This window comes from Populus euphratica, unplaced genomic scaffold, assembly GCF_000495115.2.
Source record: "Populus euphratica unplaced genomic scaffold, PopEup_1.0 scaffold5.1, whole genome shotgun sequence".
NCBI classification, from domain to species: domain Eukaryota; kingdom Viridiplantae; phylum Streptophyta; class Magnoliopsida; order Malpighiales; family Salicaceae; genus Populus; species Populus euphratica.
The window spans coordinates 1,573,309-1,589,292 of record NW_011499848.1 but is presented as its reverse complement, the minus strand read 5'-3'; the positions used below and the strand labels follow the sequence as shown (position 1 = coordinate 1,589,292).

Here is a 15,984-nt window from a genome sequence, read left to right as displayed (position 1 = left end):
TTACTCTCGGGAGAGAAGCAAAATTAATGTGTTTTTAGGCTTTAATGATGCTGAAAAAAATAGATTGAGATTCAAAGAATTATTTTGACTTATTTTAACTTTGATTTTTTAAACCAATCATAACATTTTTTGTAGTTGAAAATAAGATTTTGAAGGTCTATTGAATGTTTTTTTTATAGCTTCTGTGAGAAGACTTTAGATTTATAATATTGAATTTCCAAACTCGAAACCTGACTTCTCAACTACTAATGGCAGGTGGCAATGGCTTGTTTTTTGCATGCTTAGTTATCCATTTTTTAAAAAAATTTAATTTGTGAGTTTTTCATATTTTAATTCTAAACTTTATTTTTTTTCTCTTCATGATGCAGCACAGAAAATAAAAAAAGAGAGAAAAAAAATAAAGTTATCAAATTATGACGGAGGAAAGGAAAAGTTTTAAAATTAATATGTTTTATGATGAAACATGTTACTATTAGTGTTAGTAAATTTTATTTAATGATAAAAATTATATTCAGATCTGTTTTATTATTTATTTTATTTAAAAACTCAAATCAGACTTCAGAATTTGTATTTTAATCAAGTTTGTTTTTTATTTTTTTAATCAATTGAATTGCGATTTAATAACAAGAATGATTTTTTTTAATAAGCCCCCGTGATGTTTTTCGGTTGTATTTTGGATGAAAATAGATGTGTAAATGGGCTTTAAACCCTAAGGAATTGGCTGGTCTTTTTTAACAGCATGCGACATGTTTGGCTGGTGTATTTTAACAGCATGCGAACATGTTGCTTGTCATTTGTTTTTTTTTTTTTTTATTAAAAAAAAATAGGTAGGGCAAGCACCATATTTTCAGCCCCTAAAAAAACAAAAATTACAAAACAGGCCCAGGCAGAAGGCTGCCCCATACCCACGCTCTGGCTTTCTTTTTTTTCTATTTATATATATTTTTTAATTTTATTGTATAATATCTTATTTGTTTTACATTGGGCTACATTTTTTTTGCTTGACATATATGGGTTTATTATGATTTAAAATAAATATTTTAATATTTAGTTGATGTTTGAATTTATAAACTTTTATTTTTTTATTATGTAATTAAATAAAAAATAATTTGAAAGAAAATAAAGCTATTAAAACAAGTTAAGTCAATCACTCATCTCATGCATTATACAACTAAATTAAAAATAATTCAAGTGTTTGGGCACATTAAAATCTATAATTCAATTCACATGTTTCAAAGTTATGTCACAAAATCTGGATATATTTAATATATAATTATTTCAGTATTTTTAAAATAAAATCAGGTTATTTTTTAAATTTTGGTTCATTTTTTCTAAGTTCAAAAGAATTGTTGCAGGCATTCTCTCTGTTTTTTTTTTTGTCGTTGAAAGTTTTTTATGGGTTATATCACGAAAAACTCGAGTAAGCATTTTTCTCTCAATTCAAATTTTCTGTTATACAGCCCGCCACTTAGCACGGTCACTTGTTGAAATGAGATTTTCCTCGAAATATTGTTTTGATGGGCTAAATGTGGGGTTCTTGCGAGGTCAGAGTTTTTTTTTTTTTATTAGAGTTCAATTTTACACAATTGTTTTTTTCAAAAGACTTAAATTAAAAAGAAGATAATTTTAAAAAAAATCAGATATGAATATCAATAAAAAAAGAAGAAGAAAATCACATGTTGATGTAAAAGAAAACCCTCGCCCATTGTATTTGAAAGTGTGGATTATTTTTTAATTTTTAAAAATTATTTTTAATATATATATATATTAAAATAATATAACATAATATTAACTTAAAATAAAAATATTTTAAAAAATATTTTTAAAACATAAAAATAATCGACACTCAGGCTTCATAGACGTGAAATGAAGGCCTCCATCGGAGCTTGGAGAGGCCCCACATTCCCTCCTGATGTTGCAACTTTCCTCGCACACTGTTGCCCTTGTTACACGCGTCAAATACTTTTACCAACTTCATTCAATTTAATTCTAGATTCTCTCAAAAATCTTCAATCCAGCCCTAAATTTCATCCTTCTTGGCCCAATAAAGACCTAATCTTGGAGACAGAAAGAAAGGGAAAGGAAATAAACAGATGGCCTGGAGAGGCCAGTTTATTATGATATGTTCCGAATTATAAATTTTGTAGGCTAACATGTGTTAATTTAATGAATTGTTATGTTGATATTTAAAAAATTATTTTGATTTTTTTTAAACCAAATTATATTTTTATTAGTTCTTTATATTGTTTTTAGATTTAATATTTTTATCGATTGTTAAAATTGTTTTTAAATCTATTAAATCAACCAAGTTATACTAATTTAATTTTTTCATGATTTAATTAGAAGTTCAAGTTAAATAAAAAATTATGTCAAGAAATTAGGGGATTTTAAATTTAACCTGTTAGATTATATTTAATAATATTAATAAAAAATTACTGATCACCTCAATATTTTTTTCAAGTTAAATAAAAGAACATCATTATTTTTTTTTCATAAACAATTTTCAAACAATATTATTTTTAACTATTTTTTAGTCAAACAAGGTTTAATACCGATCACCTCAATATTTTTTTCAAGTTGAATAAAAGAACATCATTATTTTCTTTAACTATTTTTTAGTCAAACAAGGTTTTTTTGGCCTAACTTCCTATTATTAATTTACGCCTGATTTTTTTTTAAAAAAAATATGCCTACAGTGACATTATTGTCATCTCATATCTATTCTTGAAACAAAACGCTAGCAACGAAGCTGGTCACAGGTTTATGCGTCGAATGGTTTCCTTCACTAAATTAGCTTCAAGTCTTTGTGATTGTGATTTCTTTTATTATCGACGTGCGCGATCATTGGTTTTCAAATGAGGAGGTATCGCTCGAACATCCCAAGAATGGGGCAGGGTAAAATTGTTTTTTCCAGCGGGTATCTGAAAAAATCCGACCCGTCAGGGGATGGGCATAAGAGACAATGTCCCCTTGATAAATAAACAAAGAGGCGGCGGGGAACATGCCCAGAGTCTCCTGTACAGAACAAACCCAATTATACATGCGAGGCCCATATGTTATTTTAATTATTGGCCCATATATTTATATAGTATTAGCCCATTACGTTTAATCCATTAGTTTGACCCAGAAGCCTCTCTCTCTCCCCCTCCCTCCCTCTCTCTCTCTCTACACACACGCACATGCCCACTCACGCACGCATCAACAGAACCTCTTTTTTAGTCCTTGCTCGTGAATGTTCTTTATTTCTCTTCAAACCCTGGTTTGCAGATTGTTCATATAATTCCTTTTATCCTGAGTAAGTTTTTTTATTCCTTTTCTAATCGATTTATGATATTGTTTGGGGGTTTTTTCTTTACACAAGTTGTTGAAATTTTATGGTTTGAGTGATGTTAGTTGGCATGTTAGTGATTTGATTGAATTAGTTCGTGTGTGGGTATGATCTATGCATATGAATATAAATTAAAATGAAATAAAAGGGAATTAGTATGTAATTTTATTTACTTGATGTGTTCTGGATGAAACCTTACAGGATTTTAATATTACAGAGAAAATATGAAAACATGGAGCAATTATGTAGTGAATATCAGTATTTTACGCTGAAAAAATTGTGCTGGGGTTGAAGATGATAGAATTACATGTAACCTTTTATTTTGGAAAATTATGATTTTACCCGTGGATTTCAGGGGGCAAAAGATACTGTTTATGGTCATGAGTGGCGGTTTTTCATATAGGTTTTTATAGATAATTAAGATTTATTGATGATTTATGATTAAGCACTGTTACTTAGCTTTGAGGACTTTCACTTGGCTTTACCTACAATCATCAATTTTACATTTAAACGAGTGTGGTTATCTTTATATTAACATACTAACGTGTTTTAGGTTAATTAAAGGTGACACGGGCACATGCTAAAGGCTATTACACATATTTACTGTGATGATCTATCTAATAGGAGTTTTTTTATCGGAATGTGTTGAGTAAGAATATTTAATTCCACTTTTCATTTTTATATTTAATTTTTTGACGTAAATCACTCAAAAAAAAAAAGAGAGGATTGAACTATGTTTTATATGTGCTATTAGTCAACTTAATTATATCTCATTATGTGAATCTAGTGCTATCTACTCATCAAGTAGTGGAAATATCATCAATATCGATGTATCATTACAGTCTTTTTAGGTTCATGGTGTTTGTTAGTTGATCAAGTACAGCTTACCAAGATAGCTCTTACACCCCAGGTTGGCAAGCCGAGGATTTCTTGGACTTACTTTTTTTTATATCCACGTCCTCAATATAACATATGATGTCGTGCGTTTGCAATTATATTAGTTTATAGGTTTTTTTTATTATTTCGGCAATTGTGGGTGTTCGTAATATTTTAACTGATAATCTCTAAATATAAATTAAAATCTAACGAATTAAAATACACCACTCGGTCTCGGTTTATATTCTTATGGGATGACATGTACATGTACATTCACGACCCAAGCTTGAGCACTCGACCGGCACGCAAGGCAATGCAATCCTAGGTTCGAGCACGTGACCTGCACGCTGGTCAATGCGTTCCTAAGACCGCCTTGTCAATGCAAAGTCCTAGAGTTGTAGATTATTTTACCTGGGTTTATAATCAAAGCAATTATATAAAGATTAATCATCCCCTTGTACTGCTATATCATACATCTGTGTTTGTGTGTTTTTGATATCTATCATAGAAAATTTCTTATGTTATTGTTTTATAATCTTGAAAATTCCATTTTGTCATTCTGTAAATAAAAAAACAATAAAAAATCAAATAATTATTTATCAAAGTTTCATCCATTCAATGACAAGATAGCTCGAAGATGTGGAATAAAATCTTGTTTATTGTATATACAAACAATCTTTAAAATTAGTTTTTAGTTCATTCTACTACTTCATTGTTTATATTTAACTCCGTACTAATAGTCATGTAAAATTCAATATTAATATAGATTTAAAAAATATTTTTGCATTTTGTATTATAGTATTATTGTGTTACTAAAAGACAACACACACACACACATATATGTGTGTGTGTGTGTTATCGACGAAGATCTTCAAACCCGTCCCAGGTTCGATAGAAAATAAAAATCCTCCTCCTACTCCGAACCCATTATCAATTAATATAGAGCGGGGAGTACCCACGCCCACCTCGAAAGACTCGATCCCTAGTTGTATCCTCCTTTCTTTTATGTTATATCATTGTAATCATTCGCTTGTTTTACAAAAAAAAAAGAAAAAAAAAAAGAGTTTGTCTGCACATCATCTTGTAAAAATAAAATCACTTTACAAGTAATATCTGATGCATTTATTGATGTCGCGCATTTTTTCTTAGTAGAATATGTCTTATTTATGAAATGCACGGGATGACCACCCTAGCAATAAAAACATTTATGATATAAAATATATATCGATCTATTTGCACGGTCTACTTAAGGCTGCGAAAAAAAAAAAGTAGGTGGCAAATTAAAATTGAAATACACTGTAATTTGTATAATTCTCCTAATTGTTTTTTGTTTCCTTCTTCTTCTTTTTTTGTTGTTATTCGACAATCTAAAATAACACCCGTACAATTTTTTACCTTTTCCTGATATTTTGAATAAATTCAAGTTAAATTAGATTAATTTGTTTAATTTATTATCCAGGTCACAGCTCTTACTAAATTTAATTAGTTTTGGAGTGTGCTAACCGAAAATAAACAACAAAATGCATAAAAAAATAAAAATCCGACTATTTATCTTTAAGAAAAAAAAAAGAAAGATTAGGCACTTGTGCTTGAAAAAAATCTCAAGCTTATATATGGAAGCTAAAAACCCAGGCCCTAGCACGCGGGTTATTTTTTTTGGGCACAATTTAGGATGACACTTTACCAGGCCATTATCTTTCAAAAAAATAAGTAATGCGTTAGCTATTGTAGTAACGCATCATCTGCGGCATCAGACCTCAGTTTTGACCACTATAATGGCTGTCACGAAATTAGGGTCCAACCTTTTGCACTCTGAAAACTCATTTTCCAAACAATATTTGACTTGTAAATATTTTAAAAAATCCTTTAAAAAATATATTTATCATCTTAAACTTAGAAAAAAATTGGTTATAACCTGCAAAATCAATCTAATTCTAAAAAAATTATGAGTCTTAATTTATTTTTTCAGGTACGAGAAAAGCCAAGAATATCTAAATGTAATTTTTATCAAAATAAACCTGTTAACATTAATAATATTTTTTTTATCTAAATCTTGGCTAACTAGAATTTTTTTTAGTTGTTATTTTTTAACAATTTTTTTTATTTTTTAAACCATTGACTAAAAAAATTAAAGTTTTAGATCAAAATAAAATTTTTAAAAACTAAAAGAATTGTAATGAAATAAAAATAAAAATAGGAGGATAAAAAAATCCATGTCATTTAAGACTGGTCATGCTAAACATTTATCGTATTTTACATTTTGGTTCTGGATTTTTATTTGTATTTTGTTTTATAAAAAATCATATGAAATCAGTTATTAATTTATTTGATAAAAAATGATGCACTTAAAAAAATTGAAAGCAGAAAATTTTTTGTACGAATTCAATTGCACTCGCTATTATCATAGAGCGGGAAGAGAAATATACCCACGCCCACCTCGAAAGACTCGATCCCTAGTTGTATCCTCCTTTCTTTTATGTTATATCATTATAATCATTCGCTCGTTTTACAAAAAACAAAAGAAAAAAAAAGGGTTTGTCTGCACATCATCATGTAAAAAAAAAATCACTTTACAAGTAATGTCTGATGCGTTTATTGATGTCGCGCATTTTTTCTTGGTAGAATATGTCTTATTTATGATATGCACGGGATGACCACCCTAGCAATAAAAACATTTATGATATAAAATATATATCGATCTATTCTCACGGTCTATTTAAGACTACAAAAAAAAAGTAGCTGGTAAATTAAAATTGAAATACACTGTAATTTGTATAATTCTCCTAATTGTTTTTTGTTTCCTTCTTCTTCTTTTTTTGTTGTTATTCGACAATCTAAAATAACACCCGTACAATTTTTTACCTTTTCCTGATATTTTGAACAAACTCAAGTTAAATTAAATTAATTTGTTTAATTTATTATTCAGGTCACAGCTCTTACTAAATTTAATTACTTTTGGAGTGTGAAGGAGTGTGCTAACCAAAAATAACACAACAAAATACATAAAAAATAAAAATCCGACTATATATCTTCAAGAAAAAAAAGAAAGATTAGGCACTTGTGCTTGACAAAAATCTCAAGCTTGTATATGGACACTAAACACCCAAGCCTAGCACGCGGGTTGTTTTTTTTTTTGGCACAATTTAGGATGACACGTTACCAGGCCATTTATCTTTCAAAAAAATAAGTAATGCGTTAGCTGCTGTAGTAACGCATCATCTGCGGCGTCAGACCTCAGTTTTGACCATTATAATGGCTGTCACGAAATTAGGGTCCAACCTATTGCACTCTGAAAACTGATTTTCCAGACAATATTTGACTTGTAAATATTTTTAAAAAAATTTTAAAAAATATATTTATCATCTTAAACTTAGAAAAAAAATTGTTTATAACCTGCAAAATCAATCTAATTCTAAAAAAAAATATGAGTTTTAATTTATTTTTTCAGCTACGAGAAAAGCTAAGAATATCTAAATGTAATTTTTATTAAAATAAACCCGTTAACATTAATAATATTCTTTTCATCTAAATTTTGGCTAACTAGAATTTTTTTTATTTGTTATTTTTTAATAATTTTTTCTTTTATTTTTTAAATCATTGACTAAAAAAATTAAAGTTTTAGATCAAAATAAAATTTTTAAAAACTAAAAGAATTGTAATGAAATAAAAATAAAAATAGGAGGATAAAAAAATCCATGTCATTTAAGACTGGTCATGCTAAACATTTATCGTATTTTACATTTTGGTTCTGGATTTTTATTTGTATTTTGTGTTATAAAAAATCATATGAAATCAGCTATTAATTTATTTGATAAAAAATGATGCAATTAAAAAAATTGAAAGCGGAATTTTTTTTTGTACGAATTCAATTGCACTCGCTGTTCCCTTTTCCTAAATCTTCGAGTGTTTCTTATAAAATGGGCATTAAAAAAGGTAAAACAAAAATATGGGAAATATAGTCATGAAAGGCAGCAACACATTTCAACATAATTGCACTAAAAAAAAGAAGGTAAAAACAATATGGGAAGTATAGTCGTACAAGGCAACAAAACATCTCAGCATAATTGTACATCGGCAACTTTTCTTATTTTTAGAATCACATTAAATAACAAGGTAAAAAGTATTTCCTCCACTTTCAAAGATTTGGCCAATAAAGTCTCAAGTCGAATACATGACCCGACAAATCCTTCCCCGTGATTGGCTCTCAATTTTCTCCATTAAAGAAAATAAAAAAGGAAACTAGTTAAGCAATGAAAGTAATCCGATGAAAAATCAATACGAACAAGACGTTTTAAGTGGCAGTAACTGTAAATTTTCTACAACAACGACCCTATACTTTTGACTAAAGTGTCGGAGGACAAGCCATTCAAAGACTTAACTACCCCTCATATACGATGCCCACTCGCGGCGCTCCGTTTCCCAAAAAGCTGCGATAAATTTGTCCCCCACACCCGCTCACACTCCACACGTGCTTTCATAGCGCGTATGCTCAAGCATCCATGTAAAACGCATTTATACTACCCCACCAAATATTTGCCAAAATAATTATCACCACCAGTAACTCACACGTGCTTGACTCAGAACTCATGTGAAAACAAGATTTTTACGGGCACGGCATGATAGACATGACATGATAAATAGATGACAATCATACATGATCCCATGCCTCCATATTTATCAGCTACTACTTTTTATATAATTATCTATTAGATACAACTTACTTTCCTTGGTAAGTTGGTAGTATTAATTTCCCAACAGCAGCAACAATTTCTCCATTATAATAAATATAGTGGCACCGTCTCAAACTTTGACCGCATGGAAAAAAGTGAAACTGTCAATGGCCTAGAATAAAGAGGAGAGCAGAGGGGTAGAGACCAGTAGTGAAAGAGGAAGTGAAGAGGTAGGGATACGGTCACAAATCTAGTACCATAACTTCTGTAGTTTTTTATTTTTTAAATGATGTTTTTATGGAGATTTGCGTTTTGAAGTTAAGGTCTTCATCCTTGTGTCTGTTTAAAAAAAAAACAAATCCGGTATTTCAGTATTTTAACGTACAGAGAAATTTCATCCATTGATTCGTCATCCTTTTAGATCTTTTTTTATATTGGACTCGTGGGTTTGTTTATCGTTTTGGTTCTTCTACTGTTATATATCAGTCTGAGTATCTCTTTCTATGGTTTGCTTTTTTTAGCTTGAAAGGAGCGGAGGAGAATCCTATAGAGAGGTTTCTGTGTTTTGAGGAGTGGATTTATGTCGGCTGAGTTTGATTTGACTTTCGTTGGGGCGCAATTGCAGCTCTGGATTTCATTCTTTATTACAAAAGCTTTCACTCTTTGCCTCAGTGGTGTTGTTTCTTGGTGCTTTTGCTTCTTCTGCTATATGCTTCTCTGCTGTTTTAAGCAGAGGTTGAATCTGGGGTACCCGGCTGTTTCGATGCCTTTGAAACCTAAAAGGTACGCTCTTGTCTGATTTTCTTTTGATAAACCCCATGTTTTATTTTTGGTTTCTTTTGATTTTTCTCATCAATTTCTGAAATGAGTTCTGGGTTTTTAATGTTTTTGTTTTTGCAGGCCTTGTTCTGGAGTAGAGGCTTTCCATTTAAAGCGATTTTTTAATCTCTTCCTGTTCTTGAGAGGGGCTCTCACTTGATAAATCAAATAGCTTTTCTTTGCTTCCGTTTCCTCTGACCTGTTCCTTTTTTTTTCCTTCTCAAATTTTTCTGGGATCATTTTGAGGGGGTTTTGGAGAGTTTTACCCGCTATTCATAATGCCACCAAAAAGACAATCTTTGCTTTACACTAAAACCGGCAATAAAGCCAACGATATTAAACGAATCTTGTCCCGGGAGTCTAAAATGGAGTCCACAATGAGAAAAATCCGTGTCATCTGTTATGATCCGTATGCTACCGAATCCGATTCGAGTGATGATGAATCTGACAAGAAGTCGTCTGGAAAACGTTTTGTGCGAGAAATCGATCTTCCTTTGGTTGTCACCCCTCAGCCAAAAACCTTTGAGCCTGAGAGTTCCTGTCAAGACAGTAATAATAGTGCTAAATCCCCCGGCAAGAAGATGAGGGTTTTGCCTGAAACCCCAACATCAACTTTCGAAGCTAAGAAACTAGCACCAAAGAAACCTGTTGGTGTTAGGCAAAGGAAATGGGGTAAATGGGCAGCTGAGATTCGGAATCCAGTGACCAAAGCGAGAACGTGGTTGGGTACTTTCGATACTCTTGAAGAAGCTGCCCAAGCCTACGAGGCAAAGAAGCAGGAATATGAGGCTTTGGCTATGTTAGCCTCTGAAAAAAGTCAAAACATTTCATCTTCTCTGGCCACCTCTCAATCTCATTCTCACAACAGCAGCAAAAAACAAGTCAGTTCTGCATCTTCTGGGGATACTGATGATAGCGTTGTTTCGCGTACTTCCCCTGCTTCTGTTCTCGAGCTTGACACTTCTACGGTGTCAAATGTTACTGGTGAATGTGGTCTCGTGATCAAATATGAAGACATTGGTTCTTCAGTTGCGAATCTTGAGATACCTGATTTGAATTTTATGAACGATCCTTTGGCATCTTGTCCGATAGATCAAGATCTTAACTTGGGTCTCGACTTTGGTAATCTTATTGATGAGTTTGGTCGATTTTATGATGATTACTGTGTAATTGATGATCTTGATATTTGCGGGCTAAATGGTGAAGAACCAGGCGAGCTTCCTGATTATGATTTTGAGTTTGGCAACGAGGAATTCACTTATTTGGATGATCATCAACAGAAACCCCTCAACATTGCATGCCAATAAGTTTTGCAGCTAGGATTTTGATTGTAGTAGAATTTTTATTAGTACTAGTTTATTATATGTTGTATTAAAGCAACAAGAGATCTCAGGGTCTGCAACACAGGCCCTTGAGAATGGTTTTGCAAGCGAGTTTGAGTTGTATGCTTTTTGAGAGAGGAGGAATTAGCACATTTTGCTGTAGGGTTTTAAGTATTCTTTGGGTTTTTATGTGCTATTAAAGCCTTCCAAGGAATTCTCCAGTTTCTTAAGTCGTTGATGTTACTGGGTTTTGAGAGTTTTGCTTATTCCTCGCATCTTGTCCATGTGAAGTTATGAAATGGAACTTGTGTGTGCTTTTTATCTCGTCTTTTGGCTTGTTTATTTCATCTCTGAGGGGCATTCTTTCCAGGATTGGAACGAGTGTTTTTGTACTAATATCGTGCCCATAATCCCAGTGCTTGTAGTTGGTATCCCTGTACTGGAGGACTCGAGGGACAGCATCCATTTCGTGGCCAAAATCCCAGGTCTTCAAGTTGGGATGTAGAATTACTATTTTCTTTTTTATCTAATGTTCTGTTACTCTGAAGTGTTGTTGGGTAGATTTTTGGTCTGGTGTTCTCTGCCAATTTTCTGTTCATATTAAAAAAAGCGTTGAAAATTTAACTGCCATTTTCTTGTAGACTAGTTGTAGGCACGTAGCATCATCATACAGTGTCTAGCCTAGGTAAGTGGTGTTAGGATGCTTTGGAATCATGTAACTAGTGTTTTTTTAATTTATTGTTTTTTAAAATATATTAAAAATATTTTTTTTATTTTTAAAAAATTATGTTTGATATTATCATATTACAAGTAAAAAAATAAAAAAGATTTAATTGTTTTAAAAAATGTTTTTGAAACTAAAAATCAAATTTTGCAAAGGGTTTTCCTGGGCCAAAAAATAATTTGCTTTGGTGATTTTTGCTTTGTATCTGCAAGTAGAAGCATGAAACGATGTTCTCTCGAGAATCCTTTTTAAAGCTAGCTGGAGACCAATTGCTTTCTTTCTTCCATTCTTCTCCTTGTCCTTCCACGTACTCTGTAAATAAAGGAAGCTCGTGACAGTGTTGGCTTGTGTTTGGTGACACGAGCTTCATTGTGTCTTTGTCCTTTTATGTTTTCTGTCGCATGCTTAAAAAGTGGGGGAGAGCACTGAACCCTGGTTTTCTGTTAGCCTCCAGTAACACCATTTTTACCTCCAATATCAATACCAGGCTGTACCTTTTTACATATTCTGTTTGCCCTTCGATTAAAAAAAAAAAACAGTTCCCGATTTTTCTTTTAAATTAGAACTGTAAAATAAATTTAGACTGAATAGCACAATTAAAGTTATTTTTTTTTCTAAATATCACAATTTCAACGTATTATCCTTTTAAAGCTTGCTATTTAATAAGTATTGTTATTTTTAAATATAATAACTATCATGTAGTGTTTTAAAATAGTGATAACTTAATATATCACGTTTCTTAAGCTTCACATGTCATAAAATTTAATCTTTTATCTAGATAAAAAAATATCATTTCTAAAAAACCCACAAATCATTTATTTTTTTATCTTTAAAACACTTAAATTCAAACTCATTTCCTGGGATTTCAATACGTGCATGCACTGAGATGTAAGTATTATTTACATAGGGATATCATAAAAGTTTAGATTCATTTAAAACAACAAAGTTAAATAAACTGCACACATATACTTCAACATTTATCTAAAAAACCATCATCAATTTAATATAAATTTTATTGTTAATGTAGTTTCAACCCTTGTTATGATGAATAGCCTATTAATGATGGTTGCAAACATTCAAAAAATAAATAAAATTGTGATACAGATATAAAATATCATAGAAAAAATTATAAGTTGCAAAATAAAAGGTGCTTAAATACTTGTCTAGTTTACATGATAAGTCATTTGAAAAATTGCTAAAATTATTATTGGCGATGAAAAAAATAAATTCTAAATGATTGTTGATTGCAAGCACAAAAAAAATATCTTTATAATAGTACAATGATATGTAAAAAAGTGTTTTTGATCATTTGGATATTGTGTCGATGGTTTTAAATATCATGGGCCATAATCATAATTGATGGATATGAAAAAAAGTGATTGATCATAGTTGCTTTTAGATGTAAATAATAAGATATTTCCTTTAGCTTTTGTCATCGATGATTAAAAAAATAATTATTGCTATTTAATATTTATGATACTTGTATTTTAGGTCATATGAAATCTATATTAGAAAAATAAATTGACAGTTGCTCTCACTGTTTGCATTGATTGAATGAACATATATGCATTAATGGTGCCTTTGATATATTTTAGATTGTTAAGCTATATTTTCCATGCGGGATAATGTAACAGGTCAACTATAGTTAGCACGTTCCAATTAACATCAATACAATTAATAAGTTGCATGCCATAAATCATCGTAGTAAAAATAATGATCATGACCGGACATTGAATACATAACTTATGTATCATAATGAAATACATAAAAAAAAAAAGAGATATTTATAGGTATGCACCATGTGATTACAAGGGAGGAATATATGATTCGAGACATGTGTATCACATGTTAGGTCATTTAACATATTTCTCCAGCAAAAAAGTGTTTTTGATTATTTGGATATTGTGTTGATGGTTTTAAATATCTTGGGCCACTAATCATAATTGATGGATATGAAGAAAAGTGAATGATCATAGTTGCTTTTAGATGTAAATAATAAGATATTTCCTTTAGCTTTTGTCATCGATGATTAAAAAAATAATTATTGCTATTTAATATTTATGATACTTGTATTTTAGGTCATATGAAATCTATATTAGAAAAATAAATTGACAGTTGCTCTCACTGTTTGCATTGATTGAATGAACATATATGCATTAATGGTGCCTTTGATATATTTTAGATTGTTAAGCTATATTTTCCATGCGGGATAATGTAACAGGTCAACTATAGTTAGCACGTTCCAATTAACATCAATACAATTAATAAGTTGCATGCTATAAATCATTACAGTAAAAATAATGATCATGACCGGACATCTGAATACATAACTTGTATATCATAATGAAATACATAAAAAAATGAGATATTTATAGGTATGCACCATATGATTACGAGGGAGGAGTATATGACTCGAAACATGTGTATCGCATGTTAGGTCATTTAACATATTTCTCCACTCGTAGATATATAATACATGCAATATGCACACCATATTCAAAATATTGTAAATAATTGTATTTTTTAGAATTAATATATATTAAACGATGTATTTTATTTATGAATTCTTTAATTTAACTTTAACATTGTATTAATATTATGTTGGTTTGTTAACATGGAAAGGTCAAGTGATCACCTTATAACATCGACGAGGAGAACAATAGATTCATGTATGCTTCTTGATGGTTTACTATCTACCACAATGCACTTACAAATTTTTAAAAGATATGAACTCTTAACGATATTGTGACTTAGGGTTAAGCCACACAGAAAGAGTAGGAGGCAATTATGCTGTTAAGAGCTTGTATCATCTAATAGATAATATATGTGTAGATAATTAGACGAGTTATGTTAATATATTTTGGAATTTTTATTAGTAAAATATTACATTGTTTAAGTATTTTACATTTTTTAGGGATGTATGTTTATTTATTTGTATTCATCTCATGAAAACATTATATATTCGTGAATATGATAGGTGAAAATAATTATCTTTTAAGGATGTATGTTTATTTATTTGTATTCGTCTCATGAAAACATTCTTGTATATAATAGTTCGTGAATATGATAGGTGAAAATAATTAAGGTTTGTGTATGTAAACTTTCAAATACTAGGATGTTAAGGGGTATTATAGTTCTAGATTTTGGTTAGGTTATGTGGATTTAACTATTGGAACTTATAAACATTAAATGTTCGTGGTTTAGGACCATATTATTTAAAAAAATTACAGTTTTGAAGTGTGATATTTAACTTTTATTATTGTTCCGAAGCGCAACATGGTGATTGTTGCACTAGGTAATCATGACACGATGGTTGTCATGTTTGGGAATAATAATATTTGTTGAATGTTCTGATTCAAAAATATAATAATCTTAAATTATACTATTTAAACAAAACCTTTTAAATCATGTTATTTCAGTGAAACTTTTTAACTTTTGGTGCCAATAGCCCAAATAACCGAAGTTCCATGAAGGTTAAGGCATGTGGAAATTATAATTTCTATATATTAATTGATTCGTGGAGATTTGTGTGTCATGAGTTGAATTTTGCTTATACTAATGCAGCTGTCCTTTGGGTTGTGCAGAGGCCAAAATAGTTAATATTGAAATATGTTGAATTTGGTCGTGTCAAGATAGTGTAGTTGCAGTATATTTCATTGTTAATTATTTTCTGTGTGATTTATAGAACTTTCTTCTGTGGTTATGCTATTTAAAAGCAGGCTTTGTAGAGGAGTAGGTGGTGGCGCAGCGAGATTTTCTTTAAAAATTGAATGCAGCAAAAGAAGGGCTCAATGCATCCACAGCTGCTATTGTAATTCGGACTGAAGTAGCTGTTTTCGCAACACAGGCTCTAAATTGCGGCTGGGTTGCGAGTTAATTTCTTACTCAAGCGATACAAGTGCAAGAAGGGTTATTAATACATTTTTTAGCATCATGAAAATTAGAAATAATGTTTGTTCTTGATAAAATAAAATATATATGATCTAATAACTCGTAAAAAGCTGATTAAGGATTAAAGTGTAAATTTTTGTTCTGGCAGGGTATGATATTTTTAAAATTTATTTTTTCACAAGAAAGTGAATGATTAAAATTCTGGAGGATTTTTTTTTGTCAAAATCATATGCTCTCATTCATTCATTTATTTTTATTATCCTCACAATAACATGTCTTTTTTATTAGCAACATAGTTTATTGAGCAAAAACTAATGAAAATTAAAAAATATCTATCAAATTCTAATGACTTGA

The 15,984-nt window shown here is 30.4% G+C and overlaps 1 protein-coding gene across 2 annotated transcripts; it reads left to right on the top strand.

The window, feature by feature from the left end:
* The first annotated feature begins 3,393 nt into the window (after window positions 1-3,393).
* LOC105113466 (ethylene-responsive transcription factor ERF119) lies at window positions 3,394-11,341 on the top strand. Of its 2 annotated transcripts, XM_011009654.1 has the most exons (4): window positions 3,394-3,404; window positions 9,098-9,104; window positions 9,262-9,657; window positions 9,775-11,341. In XM_011009654.1, the coding sequence occupies exon 4, from the start codon at window positions 9,972-9,974 to the stop codon at window positions 10,998-11,000; it is 1,029 nt and encodes a 342-aa protein (XP_011007956.1). In that variant the 5' UTR covers window positions 3,394-3,404; window positions 9,098-9,104; window positions 9,262-9,657; window positions 9,775-9,971; the 3' UTR covers window positions 11,001-11,341. The 2 variants fall into 2 exon arrangements, with proteins under 2 accessions (XP_011007956.1, XP_011007949.1); XM_011009647.1 differs by lacking the exon at window positions 3,394-3,404 and having other exon boundaries at window positions 8,935-9,104; window positions 9,396-9,657.
* The last annotated feature ends 4,643 nt before the right edge of the window (window positions 11,342-15,984 follow it).

Excerpts from the sequence above, each read along its gene's own strand:
- LOC105113466 (XM_011009654.1), top strand. The coding sequence starts at position 9,972 with ATGCCACCAAAAAGACAATCTTTGCTTTACACTAAAACCGGCAATAAA.